Source organism: Enhydra lutris, unplaced genomic scaffold, assembly GCF_002288905.1.
Source record: "Enhydra lutris kenyoni isolate GAN:26980312 unplaced genomic scaffold, ASM228890v2 scaffoldscaffold85, whole genome shotgun sequence".
Lineage (NCBI taxonomy): Eukaryota > Metazoa > Chordata > Mammalia > Carnivora > Mustelidae > Enhydra > Enhydra lutris.
This window is the reverse complement of record NW_019154169.1, coordinates 8,699,459-8,718,219: the sequence shown is the minus strand read 5'-3', so window position 1 is coordinate 8,718,219 and position 18,761 is coordinate 8,699,459. Positions and strand designations below refer to the sequence as shown.

Below are 18,761 nucleotides of genomic sequence, written 5' to 3'. Positions count from 1 at the left end.
GGGCTGGGAGAACCGTGGGGTTAGCTCTAAGATTTGGGTATGTGGGGCGGCAAAGAGCTTCCCGAAGCAACTCTTTCACGGACGTGGAACAGAAGGGGACCTGAGGTCAAGGTTCACGGAGGCGAAGAGAGCCCACGCCTGGTTAGGCCTAGGGTAAGGTCTCAACGAGGCTCACATGCTGGCTCAGTCCCGGACTGGCCAATGGGCGTGGCGGGGCGGTGGCCGCACCAGAGAAGGCGGGGTCATATCTGCGTATAGGCGTGGCCTGCCGGCCGGGCGCCGGGCCGGGGCGGGGTTTTCTTGCATATCCCGAAGGCGGCGGGCCAATGGGCGGGGCCGGGGCGGGGAGCCGAGGCAGGAGGGGCGCTCCCCCGCCCCCGGAACGGAATCCTCCCGGGAGCAGAGCAGGCTCGCGCGCGTGCATCCCGCACCATCCCCCGGCCCCCGGCCCCGGCCCGCGTCAGACCGAGCTGCCGCCGCCGCCACAGCAGCAGCAGCACGCTCGGGGATCCGGGCCCAGCTGGGGCCACGGGAGGCGGGGGCGCCCGGGCCCTGGATGTCCCGCAGCGCGGCGGCCAGCGTGAGAAGGGCGGGAGAGGGGGACTCGGGTGGGGGGCGGCGCCGCTGCTGATGTGGCGAAGGGTGGGAGGCGGCCGCGGCGCCCGGATGGAGAGAGGGTGCCAAGGGTGGGGAGGGTGGGCCTGGGTGGGGGTCCGGAACAGGCACCCTCTAAGCCAAAGCTTGAGAGACAGGGGTCCGGGGCACAGGCCCTCTCTTGCCAAGGCCCTGGAGATAGAGATCTTGGACATAGACCTGCCCCTCAAAAGAAAAAAAAAAAAAAATCAAGGGCAGGGGGACAGATTCTAGGTACAACTCCCTGGGCAAGGCTTTAGGGTTGGGGTCCAGGACACAACCCCCACATTAGGCCAAGGCCTCCAGGAGGCCATTCCAGAGCAGACGCAATCCCTACTCCTCCCTGCCTGAGGTGGTCTCTGAGCATAACAACCCTCTAGGCAAGGTCTTGAGGATGGGGGTCCCTGGGCACAGCTCCCCTACCAAGCCAGGGCCTGGGGGGGTCGGATTCCAGGCACAGTCTGTACTCAGGGCTCAGAGACGTCCTGAGCACAGCATCCCCCCACAAATCTTTGGGCGGTGTCCCAGGAACAGCCCCTTCTCAAAACAAGCTCCCTGTTCCCCGGACTCCACCCCCCACCCATCCTGAATAAAATAGGGAAATTTCAGGCAACCCCCAAAGGCTTGGTCAAGGATCCCTGGGGCTGCCCAGCTGTCTGGGAGCAGCCCCACCCGCAGACAATGCGCCGCCTCCCTCTCCTGGGTATGGCCCCCCAGGCTCCAAGGTTCAGGCTGGGGGTGGGGGGCGGCTCCCCAGGGACCAAGCACAGCCCTATCTGTCTGCAGCGGCTGCGGGTGACGGCGGCTTTGTGTGTGGTACCTGGGGGGAAGGGGGAAAGCAAGGGATAGGGAGGTGGCTAAGAGTGTGACCCAGTGTTTGTGTGACTGTGGCTGTGGCTGTGGGTGTGCGCGCGTGTGCGCTAGAGCTGGGGACCAAGGAATCCTGTGCATGTGTCTGTGTTTTGTGCTTGTGGTTGTGTCTGGTAATGTGTGTGATGGTGTCTGTGACCCTGGCATTGGTGTGACTGTGTGTGTGTGTGTGTGTGTGTGTGTGTGTGAGAGAGAGAGACAGCTGCTCCTTATGCTGAACCCTGTACTTTTTAGTCTGTTTGAGTGTGTGTGTGCATGGTTGTAACTGTGTGGTTGGGTCTGTGATTACATCTTTTGTGACCCTAGGCGTGTGCTTTGGTAAATATCACTGGGTTGTGACAGTGTGTGTGTTGGGTCTGGGGTTGGGCGAATGTGTGGCCGACTAGCCGTGGGTGAAGTTGGGACGGTGGTACGTGGAGTTGTGTCTATGACTCTGGCCATGTGCTGCTCTCCCAGTGACTTGCGAATGTTTGTGGTTGCGTCTACAACTGATCGTATATGTGGGTCACACATACGTCTCTATGACACACAACTGTCCCTGCAACTCTGGGTGTGTAACTGCCATCATATACGAAAACACCCCATGCCTGGTTGTGTGATGGCCCTGTGACATGTAGGACAGCGATTGTGTGTCCATGGCCACATCTATGTATGTGACTTGGGTTGTAGAAAGGTCTCCATCTAGCTCTGTCGATACAAAGTGTGCACATTTATAGTTGTGTCTGCGTGTGATCTGGGTGACAGATTGGAGTAGGGGTCTGAACCCCTGACTGATTATTAGTAGAGGGTTATTTTGTCATGTGTGACTCAAGCTCTACTTATGGCTGTGGGTGGTGGCACCAGGGAACTGTGTGTGGGGGGGGCAGATAGAGGTGATGGTGGCTTCTAGATTTGTGTCGGACCTGCACATCTGCGACCCTGGGTGATTATATGTCGTGGCCTATGGGAGTGCGCATTATATGTCATGGCCTATGGGAGTGCACATGTCTATAGCCGTTTGGCTGCTGTGAGTGTCCCTATGTGTGCGTGCTGGACTGTGTTTCCATCTGGGTGGTTTGGTGACTGGGTGACTCTCCTGACTGCGTACATGGCTCTGTCAGGAACCGTGTCTTTTGGGTGGACACAGCTATAAGCGCCATGTCCGGGTCACCGCATTTCTGAGTTCTGTCTCATCATCACTGTGTGCTTATGACGTGTGACACAGAAATTGCATGCCGATGTCTCCCTGTGTGAGATGCTGTGTGTCTGTCCACCTGGCACTGTGATTGTATGTGGCCACAGGCTTCTTCTTCATGTGTTTGCATGAAGAGAAGCCATGTGTTGGTGAGGGGGTGACGTGGTGCAGCCGGGTGGTGGGGGCCTGGGGGACTGTAGCATGGCCAGGGCATGTGGCTGGGGACTGGGACACCGATGCTGTGTGGCTTGGCACACACAGCCATTTCTGAAATGTATATGGCTGGGACTCTGAGCCAGCATCCATCTGACCATCCTGAGGGACAGTCGTCTCTGGGTGGTTCCGTGCATGTCTTCAGTGTGCGTGCCTGGTCCTGAACCAGGCACAGACCGTGGCCATCTGTGTCTCTGTCTGTGATTGGTCAGGGAGGGCTCTCCATGTAAGGGTGGCTGATATGGTGACCACATGTGTGTCCCTGTGACTGGGTGTGTGTGTGACTGTGATAGCACGTGACCCAAACAACATGTTGATGTGGCTGCTGCAGTTGGGGCCAGGAACCTGTGGGCTGCCGTGTGCCTGGACACGAGGAGGCACCGTGGCCATGGCTGAGGCTGGTAGTGTGGGACCGAATGTGTGGCCGTGTGTCTGCATGCCCCCGTGACCACATGTCCTCGCACAGCAGCAGAGCCGCATGTGACAGGTGTGTGTGATGGGGACCCTGTCTGTGCTAGTGGGCGACCTCTGACCGGTGTGACTCCAGGGGCAACGACGCAAGTGTGTCAGGCGGGGGCCTGAGGAGATCTCACTGGGAGTGAGCGCTGCTCCGGTGGGGGTGCCTAGGCCCGGCTGTCCATACATGGCTGAGAAAACAAGGAAGGACCAAACATCCAGTAGCTGGTGTGACCGGGTGTTTATGGCCGTGCCTGGGCAGGCTGGGACTTGCTACTCACGTGGACAGATGTCTGTGTCTGTGAACATGGATAGGATACCAGCTGGTGATAGTGGCTGCCGCCACTTTTGTGTGTCTCTGGGACCCGGTGTGTGCCCCTGCTGTGGTGTCTGCACAGACACATGTGTGGAGCTGTGCCCAGGTGCTGGGGACAGCTGGAGACCTGAGTTGTGTGTGTGCATGCATGTGACCGTATGTTTATGTGCAGCCTGGACAGGTGTCTAGAGGTCAAGGCCACTCCCTCCTCACACCATCCCCTTGGGTACTGAGGGCCTCCTGAGGCCAGGACATCCCCAGCACATGCCCCCGGAAATGCACCAACTCATTCCTGGGCTCTTGCTACCAGGTGGCTGGTCTCCTTAGTAACAGTTGCTATGACAACTGGGGCTCTCATCAGGGAGCCTGAAATGGAGGGGGGGGTTGGCTGTTGTCCAAAGAGGGGGTGAGGTAGGGGACTGAGCCCCACCCCAAGCCAGTTTCTCACCTTCTCCTCACTTTCTTGGGCAGGGCGGACCCAGGAGGCCTGAGCAGCATCTGCCCCCAGCCCCCTGTGGGGCCCCGGGGCCCCCCTGAAACCTCCAGGACGGAGCCAGGTGAGTGACCAGCTGGGGCCAGGGCAAGGGCTGAGTGTGTGCTTGGGTTTGGCTTTCACGACGGGAGGAACTGTCCCTGTGCTCACACGGGCTTCATCACACTCAGGAGTGGGCGCCCTCGAATGTCTTCCCTGCACGCTCAGTGACCATCAGGCCCACCCTCGCAAATAACATGAATACACTTTCACAGACAACAACCTTGTGCTATCCCACATCTACCCAGATACTTGGTTGCATAGACACAGCCTCAGCACAACACTCATGAGCCCACAGTCTCTGCAACAGCCACACTCTCTGACACACACACATATCCTCCCAGACAAAAGCCACAGACACACAACCTCACCACGGACAGCACTCTTGGCCAGAGACAAAGACTCTCTGATAAGTCACAGGAACACACCGTCAGAGGCGACAGCCATCGAAGGCTGTAGCCACACTCTCACATGGACACACAGCTTCCAAGACAACAGTCAGGGACACACCCTTTCGAAGCCAAGAGCTTCATGCTCAGACACATCCCCACAGGCAGCATTCCCGACACACATTCCACAACCATCTCACACTTAGATAGCCTTCAGCAACAACCTTCCAGGACCTTCACTTACGGACAACAACCGCACTCTTGGACACTGACCCCCTCACAGACTGCACTCCCAGACACACACTTTCTCAGACAACCATTCTCAGACCTGTGGCCTTCTGTACACACAGTCTTCAGAAATACACACACTCACAATGGTTGCATGTTCAGATCTAGACACTGGAAATACACCAATTGCACACCTGCATGCGCGCACACACACACAGTCCCCATCTGCTGCTGGTGCTCTGTCCTAGTTGGCCCTCACGCTCCTGGGATTGTCAGGATGGCTTCTCAGTCTGTGAAGACTGTCTTAGTCAATGAAGACTGTCCCACCTCCACTCTCGCTCCTTCATCTGATGGTCGCAGGTGCACACCGCCCCAGGGTCTCCTGTCTTCGACTAGACACAGTTGACAGAGGGGCAGATCTGAGGGGCACAGAGATGAGCCCCCAGCCCCCACACCCTCTGGCTTGGGTTCTGGACCTTCAGTCCCTGGATGTTCTGAGTCCCCCCCGCACCGAACCCAGGCAACTCAGAACTCTTGTGCTCTCTGACCATCTCATCCCCTGGCTTCCTACGCCTAAAACCCCTGGCCTCATGACCTGTGGCCCTTATGCCTTCTAAGCCCTGTGCCCTCCAGTGTCTTGACTCCCTTTTAGTTTGGATCCTCATACCTCTTGACTGTCACCTCCCTAATCTCCAGACTGCTAAAAGCTGTGATTCATGACCCTCCCCATCCCTGACCTCCATGTACCTTGGCCCCAAGTTTTTCTTCTGAAACGCCACTGCTTACTCTGGCATTACCCTGCCTTCCTGGTGTCCCCTGACTGTTGCTGATGCACGTTCCCTGAATGCCATACCTCTGACCCAGTGACGCCCCCTACTGTAACCCAGATCCCATGTTATCTGACCCCATGTTCCCTGAGCACTCCATCCATCCTGCTGGAGCCCATGCCTCCAGCCACCGCCCTTGACCCATGCCCCCGTCCTGTGTCACCAGAAGGGGCGGGCACCATGAATAAGTTACGGCAGAGCCTGAGACGGCGGAAACCAGCCTACGTGCCCGAGGCGTCGCGCCCCCACCAGTGGCAAGCGGACGAGGACGCTGTGCGCAAGGGCACGTGCAGCTTCCCAGTCCGGGTGAGTGGGCGGGGCCATGGGCGGGCACTGTGAGCTTCCGGGTCCCTGGTGTTGGGTGAGAGGGCTGAGGGCCCGTCCTGTACAGAGGGATGGCTGAAGGTTCGACCTGCTAGAGCAGGACCCCACGGCCTGGGCCTGGGCCCTTCAATGGCGGGATTAAAACCCCAACACATTCTCTTGTACCAGGAAGTTATTACCTGGGGAGTGAGGGGGTTACCTTCTTCCTATTAGTCACCCTATTCTGTGGGAGCTCACAATTTCCAAAAGGCACTGGACGACTTTTCACAACACATACTGCACCTCTGTGAGGGAGACCACAGGATTCAGGTCCAAATCCCACTCAGTCCCTTCCTGGTGGGGTGACCACAGCCGATGGTCACAAACCCTCCATTTTCTTTTCCCTTCTCCCAGAAGCAGACATGGAGTGTGAGGGGTCCATCTGGTGGTGTGGGAAACGTTGTGGGGCCAAAGAAGGGTAGGCGGCCAGTAAAGGGTGTTTCACTAACCTGCAGCCGTGGGCCCGCAGGGCGGCCACCTGGACCTGGCCCAGGGTCCTGAGTTCTCGTCACCCGAACCCTGCAAGAAAGCCCTCTAAGAGGCATGCACACTCGAGGCCAATGCCTCCCTCCAGCTACTCAGCCCTGGCTTTATGCTGCTGGGGAAAATGCTGGGAAATAGAGCCATCCTAGCCACGGGGTGAGGGAGCTGGGGCGAGTGTACCCCAGGTCCCATCAGTTCATCAGTGGGCCAATCCTGGGGCTCGCAGACACTGGGGCCCAAAGGGAAGAGGGTAACGTGTTAAGGCCCAAGAATAGAGGCAAGATGGGAATCGGTACTACCCGTCTGCTTCAGCATCCTCGTCTGTATGCCTGGGATGGGAGCAGAGTAGCCACCTCACGGGGCCGAGGTGCAGAGTGGATTAATATGTACGATGGGCTAGGCGCATTGCAGGAGGGGTCGCAGCTGCTCAGGGCACACTGGGAAGGTACTGATTACTGTGCTGATTTCCTGTCCTCCCGTTTCCTCTCCCTCAAGTATCTGGGCCACGTGGAGGTGGAGGAGTCCCGGGGGATGCATGTGTGTGAAGATGCCGTGAAGAAGCTGAAGGCGGTGAGTGAGGCTGGAGCCGGGAAGGCACCCCCCCCCCCCCCCCGGCTCCGCCCCCAGGAGGCAGCCCTGACCAGGCTCTTTGTCTTCCTCCCCAACCCCAGATGGGCCGGAAGTCCGTGAAGTCTGTCCTTTGGGTGTCAGCTGATGGACTCCGAGTGGTGGATGACAAGACCAAGGTAGGAGGCCTGTGGGGGTAGGAGGGGGCACCGGTGGGCCCCTCGCCCCCCAACCCCACCGGCTTGAATCAGGACTTAGGACGCCTTCCCACCCACCTCCAGGATGTCCCTCCCTCCCGGGCCTTCCTAGACCATGTGCTCCCGCAACATCTTGGCACACCTCATAGTCCTAATTCAGGGCTGAGTCCTGCAGTTATCATGAGCTGGCACAGATGGTGGGTGTGAGTACAGGCTGCAGAGCAGAGCCTTAGCTCGGATCCCAGCTCCCCCACGCATCTGCTGGGTGACCCCAAGTATGAGATTTAACCCCTCGAGCCTCAGTTGCCTCATCTGTGAAATGTGGATAAACACAGACCCTGCCCTTAAATGAGATGGTAGGCGCATGCCATGTAAAATGGTGCCTGGGGCAGCATACTTGCGCAGATCAGTGGATGTTAGCTGTTCTGGGTTTATTGTCATTGTTCCCGGCCAGAGGGGAGCCTCACGCGGCCCGGATCAGAGCATCTGTTTGCTCACCGTTGACTTCCCTGCCCAGAAACTGCCCAAGGAGGCAGCAGCACATGACAAGGGTTAGGTTAACGACTAAGCAGGATTGACATCTTTGCAGAGGCAGTTCCCTTGCCCCAAAAGACTATTCCCTGCCTTTTTGCCTAGTTAATACCTCTTCCAGGAAGCTTTTGATGTCTCCTGATCAAGTGGAATTGGGCACCTCCTTGTGGCTCCCATGAGTCCATGTGTCTCCCTCAATCCTGGCCCTGACCACTCGCCTGTGTCTTTCTCTGGTGATGGGCCTTGAGTGCCTCGTTAACTGGGGAGCCCCATGGGAGCTGGGCCCACCTCTGTTTCAATCAATGTGGGGTCCCTGCCCATTTAGGACAAGACAGAGAACAGACAATAAGGGAGCACTGAATGAATACAGGAAAGACCATTCAAGTTCCTCTCCTGGTTTCCCCGGCCACCTTCCAGGACCTGCTGGTAGACCAGACCATTGAAAAGGTCTCCTTTTGTGCCCCTGACCGCAACCTGGACAAGGCTTTCTCCTACATCTGCCGGGATGGGACCACCCGCCGCTGGATCTGCCACTGTTTCCTGGCGCTCAAGGACTCTGTGAGTATCACCGGAGCTGGGAGGAAGCTGGCTGGCTGCTCTTTGGCGGGCTCAGGCCAGACACTCACCTTTCTTCTCCGTTCCCTGTGTCCTTTGCAGCTCCTAACTTAGAGGAGTACAGGGAGGCTGGAGAGGGTTAATACAAAGTGTCTGGAACGGTGCCTGGCACGTCAGAAGTGCTCAGGGACACATTAATTATCATCCTCATTGTCCATAGTTGTGCATGTTTCTCTTATTTTTCTTTTTTATGAGGGTCACACGCATGTAAGTAACATGCACAGGTGTCCAGGACACGATTCCATAAACTCTCGCTTACATAAAAACCCCAGCTGGTCCCTCGGGCCCATCTCCGTGATACCCCCGGGGTACACACTCTTTTCAACCTCCATTCAATGTGTCTGCGGTTCTTCATATATTTGGGACATCAGGGTTCCCTCTGAGAATATGACAGAAGCCACAAATGGTCTGTCTTCTCAGAAACATTCTCACAGTTAGGATTCTGAAGTTGTGACGGAAAATCCCCAGCTGCCAGTCAGTTCAGGGAGATAGAAATTTGTTCCTGGCTTGTGTGAAAGATATCCAAAGGTAGGCAGTGCAGGATTGGGGTGGCTCTTCTCTTCCCATCAAGGGCTGCAGCTCCTTGATCTTGTGGCACTGGAGTGTGGCCTCCACTCCATGACCCAAAATGGGTACACATGCTCCAACTCTTGCATCTTCATTCCAGCTACCTAAAGGAGGGAGGCATGCAGAGGGGCAAACCCTCTCCTTTTGGGGAGCTACGTAACAATTACATCCCATTGGTCACCATGTAGTCACATGGACATCCCTTGCCACAAAAGATAATGGAAAATTTCCTCTTTATTCTGCCCTATCCCCTGAACCCTGACCTCAGACCACACCCAACCTGGTAGGAAGGCATGGTCTCAGCTCCCTGCATTAGCCAGTGTTTTTTGGTGGCTGGCTGCAGAAACCAATCTGGCTGATTTAACTCCAAAATGTTATAATGGGGGGAAATCTTACAAAAAATCAAAGGGCAATCAGAGCATTAAGCATCAGGATAGTCAGGGAGCTGAGCAGCCTGGGGGCACCACAGAGGGGACAGTTCCTTCCACTGCACTGCTGCAGAAATGAATCCAGCCTCTCTTTTTTTTTTTTTTTTAAAGATTTATTTATTTGACATGCGCGCGCGCACACATGCGCACACACACAGAGATTACAAGTAGGCAGAGAGGCAGGCAGAGAAACAGTGGGGGGAAGCAGGCTCCCTGCTGAGCAGAGAGCCCAATTTGGGGCTCGATCCGAGGACTCTGAGACCATGACCTGAGCCCAAGGCCGAGGCTTAATACTGAGTCACCCAGGCGCCCCTGGGGTTAAAATTCTAACAAGAAGGCATGGGATTGGCCTGTCTTGGGTAAGACCTCCCCTTGGTCAGGGGAGGGTGGAGCACACAGATTGTCTTATCCAACATGCACGAGGAGCTCCCCAAAGGGAACTTGGGGTGCTGTTATCAAAAGCAAGGGGAATAGATACTGGGCAAGTAAAATAACACACATCCCTCTGAGATTTTCCCGGGATTCCTTCGTATTTCAGAAGTCCCCACCCCGGGTGCCTGGGTGGCTCAGTTGGTTAAGCAACTGCCTTCGGGTCAGGTCACGGTCCCAGAGTCCTGGGATCAAGTCCCACATCAGGCTCCCAGCTCCACAGGGAGTCTGCTTCTCTCTCTGACCTTCTCCCCTCTCATGCTCTCTCTCACTCTCTCTCAAATAAATAAATAAAATCTTTAAAAAAAAAAGAGAGAGAAAGAAATCCCCACCCCAAGGACTCTGGACTCCCAAAACTGCTCAGCACCCCCAACCTCCTCTGTCATACACACAATCTCAGACGTCAAACCGGGGGTGGAAAACTAGCGTGAGAGTATCAGGATGGATTAGTCAGGATGGGTGAGTGCCTGCCAGGGGCTAGTATGGAGATATCAGAAACCCAGGGCCCTGAGCGACTGCAGATTTCCTGAGCAGAGCAGGCTAAGTTGTATCAGCTATCTGTTGCTGCGGAACAAATTGCCCCAACGTTTAGTGACTTAAAATGACCGTCATTTACTATCTCTCGGGTTTTGTAGGTCAGGAATTTGGACGAGGCTCAGCTGGGTGGGGCTGGCTCCAGGGTCTCCTGTGCTGTTATAGCGCGATGGTATTTGGAACTGTGACCCCAGAAGCCTGGCCGGATAGCCCCACTTTTCACGGATCTCAGGACCTCTTCACAAGGGCTGTCTGGCAGGGGGGTTCAGGAGAGCTGGACGACTTCTGTGGTGGCGCTGGGCTCCAGTGTGAGTTTCTAGAGAGGCACAGCTCACACCTGTTTGGTCTTGGTCTTGGAAACCACACAGCCTTGCTTCTGTGGGATTGTGTCTATCCAGGTGGTCGTAGAGGTCTTCCCAGGCTAAGGGGAGAGAACACAGACTCCACCTCTGATAGGGGAGTGACAAAGTTCTGGAGGAGTGGGCAGGTGCCAGAAATTTGCTGTGGCTATTTATGGAAAACGCGGCTACATGGTTAGTGTGGGTTCAGTGTTATAACAACATAGCTGTGGGACATGAGGCCTGGGTGACTTTCCTCTTGGGGACTCAGTCTCCTCTTCCATGAAATGGAGGTGTTAGCAGTGGCTGCTCCCAGGTGTGTTGGGGAAGCATTTGTTAGGATCACACCCAGAAAGTTCTGAACAGAGTTGCATAACGCTGGTTCAGTCACTAGGAACAGTTGCTATCATTTGAAAAGTACTTGGGTGGGGGGGTGGTGCCTGGGTGGCTCAGTCAGTTCAGCTTCTGTCTTCAGCTCAGGTCATGATCCCAAGGTGCTGGGATCGAGTCCCGCAGGGGCTCCTAACTCAGTGGGGAGTCTGCTTCTCCCTCTCCCTTTGCCCCTCCCCTTCCTTGTGTGCTCGCTCTCTGTCTCTCAAGTAAAATCTTGAAAAGTACTTGGGGGTGAGAATCAAAGCAAGAAAAGAGCAAGGCCATCTCTTCTGTGTAGAGAGCGTGACCTTCTCTGCTTTCCCTTCCACTTCTGAGCCACAGGTTTGAAGCATTAAGTGGTAGAACTCCCAGGATTCCCCAAGCATAACTTCACTTTTTGAGGTGCAATTCACATGAAATTGATCATATGAAAGCCCACACTGCAGTGGCATTTAGTAGGCTCTTAACCTTGTTCCTTCATCACCTCTCTCTAGTTGCCAATATCCTCATCGCTCCTAAAAGGGAGCTCAGACCCATTAAGCCATCATTCCCTGTGCCACACACCTTCCTCCCTGACTGCTAGTGGCTTTCTGTCTCTGTGGAGTTACCTCTCCTAGACAGTTCATATAAATTGAACCGTACGGTATGCGGTCTTTTACAGCTGGCTTCTTTCACTTAGCATCATGTTTTCAAGGCTCATCCTTGTAGCGCGAGTCCTTACTGTTTTATAGCTGAGTAATACTCCACTGTATGGATATATTACATGTTTATCTTTTCATCCTTTGACGGACATTCCGGTGGTTTCTTCTTTTTGGATATTGTGAATAATGCTGTTATGGACATTGGTGTGCAAGTATTTGTTTGAATACCTGTTTCTAATACTTTGGGGTCCATACCTAGGAGCTGGATTGCTAAATCATATAGTAAATCTATGTTTAAAGTTTTGAGGAATTGCCAAGCCATTTCCCACAGAGGCTGCACTATTTTATATTCCCACTAGCAAAGTACAAGGGTTCCAATTTCTCCACATCCTGGCTAGCACTTAATACTTTCCTTTTTTTTTTTTTTTTAATTATAGCCATCCTAGTAGGTGTGAAATGGTACCTGACTGTAGTTTTGTTTTTTTTTTAAAGATTTTATTTATTTATTTGACAGAGAGATCACAAGTAGACAGAGAGGCAGGCAGAGAGAAGGGGGAAAGCAGGCTCCCCACCGAGCAGAGAGCCCGATGTGGGGCTCGATCCCAGGACCCTGGAATCATGACCTGAGCTGAAGGCAAAGGCTTTAACCCACTGAGTCACCCAGGCACCCTCTGACTGTAGTCTTGATTTGTATATCCCTACTGACTAAGGCGATTGAGACTCTTTTTATATGTTTATCAGTCATTTGTGTATCTTTGGAGAAATGTCTGTTTAAATTCTGTATCCATTTTTTAAAAAATTGAGTTGTCTTTTTATTGTTGAGTTGTAAGAACTTTTTATATATTCTGGATACTAGACACTTACCAGTTGTATGATTTGCAAAAATTTCCCCCAGTTGTCTTTTCACTTTCTTAGTAGTGTCCTTTGAGGTACAAATGTTTTTAATTTTGATGAAGTTCAGTTTATCTATTTTTTTCTTTTGTCCTTCATGCATTTGGTGTCACATCTAAGAATCCATTGCCGAATCTAAGATCATGAAGATTTACTCCATGTTTTATTCTAAGAGTTTTATAGTTTTAGCTCTTACATTTAGGACTTTAATCCATTTTGAGTTAATTTTTGTAAATGGTGTGAAGTAGGGGTCCAACTTCATTTTTTCCATGTGGCTATTGTCCTAGCACCATTTGTTAACAGGACTGTTCTTTCCCCCATTGAAGTCTTGGTACCCTTACTGAAAATCAATTGACCATAGAGGTGTGGGTCAATATCGGGCTCTCAATTCTGTGTCATTGATCTATATGTTATCCTTATGGCAGTATCACATTATTCTGATTGCCATAGCTTTGGAGTACTATTTAAATCAGAAAGTGTGAGTTCTTTTATGTTGTTCTGTTTCAAAATTACTTTGGCTCTTCTGGGCCCTTTGCAATTCCATGTGAATTTTAGGGTCAGCTTTTCTATTTCTGCAAGAATCTATTGGGATTTTTATGAGGATTGCATTGAATCTATAGACCACTTTGGAATAATTGCTGTCATTAACAGTATTAAATATCGCAATCCATGAGCATGGGATGCATTTCCATTTATTTGGGTCTTCTTTACAGCGTGTGGTAGTTTTCAGCATACAGGTCTTTGACTTCCTTGGTTAAATTTATTCATAACCATTATTTTGGTTTTTTTTTTTTGAGAGAGAGAGCATAAACATGAACATGAATGGGGGGAGACAGGAGGGACAGAGGGAGAGAGGGGGAGAGAGAGAGAGAGAGAGAGACTATCATAAGCAGTCTACACACCCAGCACAGAGCCTAACACGGGGCTCCATGTCACGGCCCTGAGATCATGATCTGAGCCGAAATCAAGAGTGGGATGCTTAACCGACTGAGCCACCCAGGCGTCCCATTTTATTTTAAATGCTATTGTAAGCGGGATTGTTGTAACTTCGTTTTTGGATTGTTCACTGTTAGCGTAGGTAGGTATAACTGATTTTTGTGTGTTGACCTTGTATCCTGCAACTTTGCCAAATTCATTTATTATCACTAATAGTTCTTCTGTGGATTCTCTATGATTTTCTATATATAAGGTTATGGCATTTGTAAACAGAGGTAATGTTACTTTCCCCTTTCCAATTTGGATGCCTTTCTTCTTCCAGCACAGTGTTGAATAGAGTGATGAAAATAGGCATCCTTGTCTTGTTCCTGTTCTTAGGGAAAAGCTTTCACTCTTTCAGCATTGAGTATGATGTTAGCTGTGACTTTTTATCAGGTTGAGGAAATACCCTTCTATTCGAAGTTGTTTTTTTTTTTTTTTTTTTTTTTAATCATGAAATGGGGCTGGATTTTGTTAAATACTTTTTCAGCATTCATGGGGATGATCATGTGGCTTTTTTCCATCCTTCTGTTAATGTGGTGTGTTACACTGATTGATTTTCGCAAGTTGAACCAACCTTGCATTCCTGGGATAAATTCACTGGATCATGGTGTGTAACCCTTTTCCTGTGCTGGTATTTTGTGGACGATTTCTGTCCCCAAGTTTAACAGGTGGCTGAGCATCTTAGTTAAGAAACAGAAGTTAGATCGATCTCATTCTCATGCTAACTTTGCCACTCGCTTATTGTTATGGGCATGTTGACTAAGGCTGTTTCTTTGTCTGTAAAATGGGTTCATAAGCACAGCCACCTCCTGGCATGATCGGGAGAGTCCCGCATGGACAGATACACTGAGACACCTGTGTGGTGTTTCCCTGTGCCTGGCTCTTGGGCTGGCTCCCTCTGCTGTATGCCTTGCATATTAGTTCATAGATAAATCTTGCAACAATCCGGTTCAGTGAGTGCTGTTAGGGCCCCCATTTTATAGACCAGGAGGCTTGGGCACTAAGAGGTGATGTGGATTTCTCAAGAAACACAGCTGGAAAGCAGGAAGCCAGCATCATCGTGGCCTTGCAGCCTCCCAAGTAGGCACTCAACAGGGCTGTTGTGTTCACCCCCAGCATTTTATGACAAAATGCTTTCAAGCACTCAGGGAAGCCAAAAGACTTGTATAACCAGTCACCTGGACACCCACCACCCAGATCCCGCCGTTAGGTGTGTCTGCGCTTACTCTGTTGCTCATTTGTCCCATTTTTGATGCATTTCAAAGTTGCAGACATCAGAATGCTTCCCCCGGACACTTCAGCTTGCTGGCCCCGCAGTAGAACGCATTCGTTTCCAGCTTTTTTTTTTTTTTTAAAGTCAAATGCTTGCTGTGCACAGACCCAGGGGTGTTAACAACTGTACATACTCATGCAACCCAAGCCGCCGTCAAGACTTAGAACATTCCTCTACCCCAGCCAACGCCTCCTGCCCCTTCCCAGTGAGTTCTCACCCCCGCCCCCTAAGGAACAGCCAGGCTTCCAGCTTTTTTCGCCACAGATTAGTTTTACTGGTTCTCGAACTTCCTATCAAGGGAGCCATACGGCACTGCACTCTTGTTTCTGGCTTTTTTTTCTCTCCGAGCTGTCCTATTTCCCTCTGGGTGCAGATGCATTCTGAGGCTCTGGGCAGGCACGGATGCAGGGGACTGGTCCAGGATCACCTGACACTGAGCTGGTGGCACCGGGGCTTCTGCCTCCAGCCGGCACAATGCCACCTCTTCAAGCCCGGCCTGACCCCTCTTCCCACAGGGGGAGAGGCTGAGCCATGCCGTAGGCTGTGCCTTCGCCGCCTGCCTGGAGCGGAAACAGCGGCGGGAGAAGGAATGCGGGGTCACGGCCGCCTTCGATGCCAGCCGCACCAGCTTCGCCCGCGAGGGCTCCTTCCGCCTGTCAGGTGGCGGGCGGCCCACTGAGCGAGAGGCCCCTGAAAAAAAGAAAGGTGGGTGCTGTAGGCAGGGCCTGGGGATCCATTCTGGGCGGGGGCGGGGGAAAGCGACAGAGGCCAAGGGACCCCGCAATTTACAGAGCAGGGCACCAGCCACAAGGTTTGGCTACAGTTTACAGAGCTCACTTGTTTGGGCCATATTCCGCTGGCCACAGATCCCAGCAAAACTGGGTTATCTGCTAACCCAGGGAGGTTCGGAAGCATTTCAAATAGTGGCTCAAGGCCAGTTACTGGGTTGTGAAGTCAGCGCGGTGGGTTGTGGCCGGCACTGAAAAGAACTGAAATAGAAAAGAATAGAAATATCAGATTAGCTGAAAGTAGTAAGGGGAAGTGTAGTTTAATGATAATTTTAGTCCAGGCTGTGTATTTGCGTGCATGTGTCGGGGGGGACAGGTTACCGTGCAAAAGGTTTTGCTTACCCTGGGTTGCCGTCAACAAAAATATCAGTGGTCTCTAACATTACAGGTGAGTGGCAGGTACTTTGTAAATTCTAAAACAATGCGGCTTTTATATTATTTATTTAGAGAGAAAGCGTAAGTGGGGGTATACTGAGGAAGAGATAGAATCCCAAGGAGGGGCTCCTCGGTGGCTCATTTGGGATTGAGCCCCACAACCGGATCCCTGCTCATTAGGGAATCTGCTTATCCCTCTCCCTCTGCCTCTCACCCCACTCGTGCTTGCCTGGGCGCGCTCGCTCGCTCTCTCCCAAATAAATTTTTTTTTTTTTAAAAGATTTTATTTATTTGAGAGAGAACACAAGTGGGGGTTGGGGGAGAAGCAGAGGGAGAGGGAGAAGCAGACTCTCTGTGGAGCAGGGAGCCCAATAAGGGGCTTGATTCCAGGACCCTGAGATCATGATCTGAGGTGAAAGCAGACGTTTAATCTACTGAGCCACCCCGGTACCCCCTCTCTCAAATAAAACCTTAAAAGAAAAAAAGAAGAACCCCAAGCAGACTCCACTGGGCTTGATCTCACAACCCAGAGATCATGACCTGAGCCAAAATCAAGAGTCAGGTACTTAACCGACTGAACCATTCAGGCACCCCTAAGACAGGTTTTTTTAAATATAAATGTATTGTGTTCTAAGTCACAGTATTTTTTTTTTTTTTTTTACTGTGGATTCTAGTTTTTAAATTTTTGGAAAACACTGCTTAGAATTTACAAAGAACTTACTGTGGGAAGCTGCTTCTCCCTCTGCCCCTCACCCCCCGCTCATGCTTGCTCGCTCTCTCATAAATAAATAAATCTAAAAAAATTGATCAGAAAGGGAAATAGAAGGTCTCAGAAGGGAAAAAAAACAGAAGCAGTGAAGAAAGCCAGATTGGGGACAGAAAACTAGAGCGACCCAAAAGGTCAGATTGGAGGAGGAATCCCCGAGGGCCCCCTGGGGCAGGCGGTACTGGTGTGGTGACAGCGAGACATTTCAGGGCTCTGACCAGCCTGTCCTGGGGACAGGACAGAGTGGGTGAAGGCAGCAGCACTGGAAGATGATCAAGGGGGCTTGCTGGGAGAGGAGCAAATGCCTAGGCGTGGTATCTGACCGCCTGTCTCCCCGTGTCTCCAGCAGAGGCAGCAGCTGCCCCAACTGCAGTTCCTGGCCCTGCGCAGCCTGGGCACGTGTCCCCGACACCGGCCACCACATCTCCCGGTGAGAAGGGTGAGGCGGGCACCCCAGTGGCTGCAGGAACCAGTGCGGCCGCCATCCCCCGACGCCACGCCCCGCTGGAACAGCTGGTTCGCCAGGGCTCCTTCCGCGGGTTCCCGGCACTCAGCCAGAAGAACTCACCTTTCAAACGGCAGCTGAGCCTACGGCTGAACGAGCTGCCATCCACACTGCAGCGGCGCACAGACTTCCAGGTGAAGGGCACAGGTGAGCCCGGGGCTTAGCGGGAGGGAACATCGGGATCAGTACCATCCCTAGAGCACCAGAGACAGGAGAAGGGGTATAAGCCTTGATCGGTTAGCACTGTCTGCCATGGGAAAGAGAGGTGGAACATATGGTCGATTAGCAGCGTCTGCCGCCAACAAGGGGGGAGAGAGAGAGATTGATGAGCAATGTCTACTATTGGCAAGGAAAAGCAGAAGGGTGGCACAAGCCACGATCAATTAGTAATGTCTGCTGTGGTTAGGGAAAGGGGAGAGGTGGCTTGTATCACAATCGATGAGCAAAGTGTGCCAGGGGCTTGGGAGAGAGGAGAAGCTGCCTAGATGCCACTGTTTGCTCAGGAGGAGGCTGAAACTCCCACGCATTTATTGGCCACTGGAGCCATGAGATCTGGCTGGGTGAAGGATATGGGCTCAGGGGAAGGAGGATTGTGATGGATTAAGAATATCTGCTTGGAGAGCTCCTGGGTGGCTCAGTGGGTTAAGCCTCTGCCTTCAGCTCAGGTCATGATCCCGGGGTCCTGGGATCGAGCCCCGCATCGGGCTCTCTGCTCAGCAGGGAGCCTGCTCCCCCATCTCTCTCTCTCTGCCTGCCTCTCTGCCTACTTGTGACCTGTCTGTCAAATAAATAAATAAAATCTTAAAAAAAAAACAAAAAAGTCTGCCTGGGACAGGGAGAATAGAATGATGGCATATGGCACAGTCTCCTGACAGGGTCTGCCATGAGGAAGAAAAAGGAGCTTTGTGGCGGACGTATGATTAATTAGTGAAGGTTGCCATGGATAAGGGAGAAGAGAGAACAGCAGAAGTTATGTTAGCTCAAGGAGAGGCTCCCAGAATTTGGCCAGTGGAGACAATAGGTGAAGAGCACACATGAGGTCAAGGATCAGGGAGCAAAGTGACGGGTTTGCAGTGTCGCTGGCAGGCCAAGATCAGGCAGACGCAGCACCCGTCGTCGCTGACCAGCCACGTCTTCCAGGGACAGTGCTGAGGAAAGAAGCAACACATCCTCATTGATTAGTAATGTCTGCCCTGGGTGCTGATAGGAGAGAGTGTGGCTGTTCTGTTTTTCTTAGAGGGGAGATGGAATTGCAAGGACCAGTACTCTCTCCTAGCCATAGGGTCTGAATGGGTGAGGCCGGAAGGTGAGCAAAGAGTCCAGTGGCAGGGGTGGTGGGAGGAGAGAAGCATCATGTTTGATTACTCCTATCTGCCATGGGCCAGAGAGAAGACAGAGGTGGCAAAAGTCACGATCTAGGGGCGCCTGGGTGGCTCAGTGGGTTAAAGCCTCTGCTTTCGGCTCAGGTCATGATCCCAGGGT

The 18,761-nt window shown here is 52.6% G+C and overlaps 1 protein-coding gene across 1 annotated transcript in view; it reads left to right on the top strand.

The window, feature by feature from the left end:
- The first annotated feature begins 525 nt into the window (after positions 1 to 525).
- The window catches only part of LOC111161489 (NUMB like, endocytic adaptor protein), a 21,015-nt gene continuing 2,779 nt past the window's right edge, over positions 526 to 18,761 (top strand). Inside the window, 9 exon segments of the mRNA XM_022525185.1 lie at positions 526 to 580; positions 4,134 to 4,184; positions 4,186 to 4,219; positions 5,805 to 5,944; positions 6,980 to 7,054; positions 7,156 to 7,230; positions 8,197 to 8,337; positions 15,361 to 15,550; positions 17,121 to 17,426. Of these exon segments, the coding sequence (XP_022380893.1) occupies positions 557 to 580; positions 4,134 to 4,184; positions 4,186 to 4,219; positions 5,805 to 5,944; positions 6,980 to 7,054; positions 7,156 to 7,230; positions 8,197 to 8,337; positions 15,361 to 15,550; positions 17,121 to 17,426 (1,036 nt within the window). The 5' untranslated portion in view covers positions 526 to 556.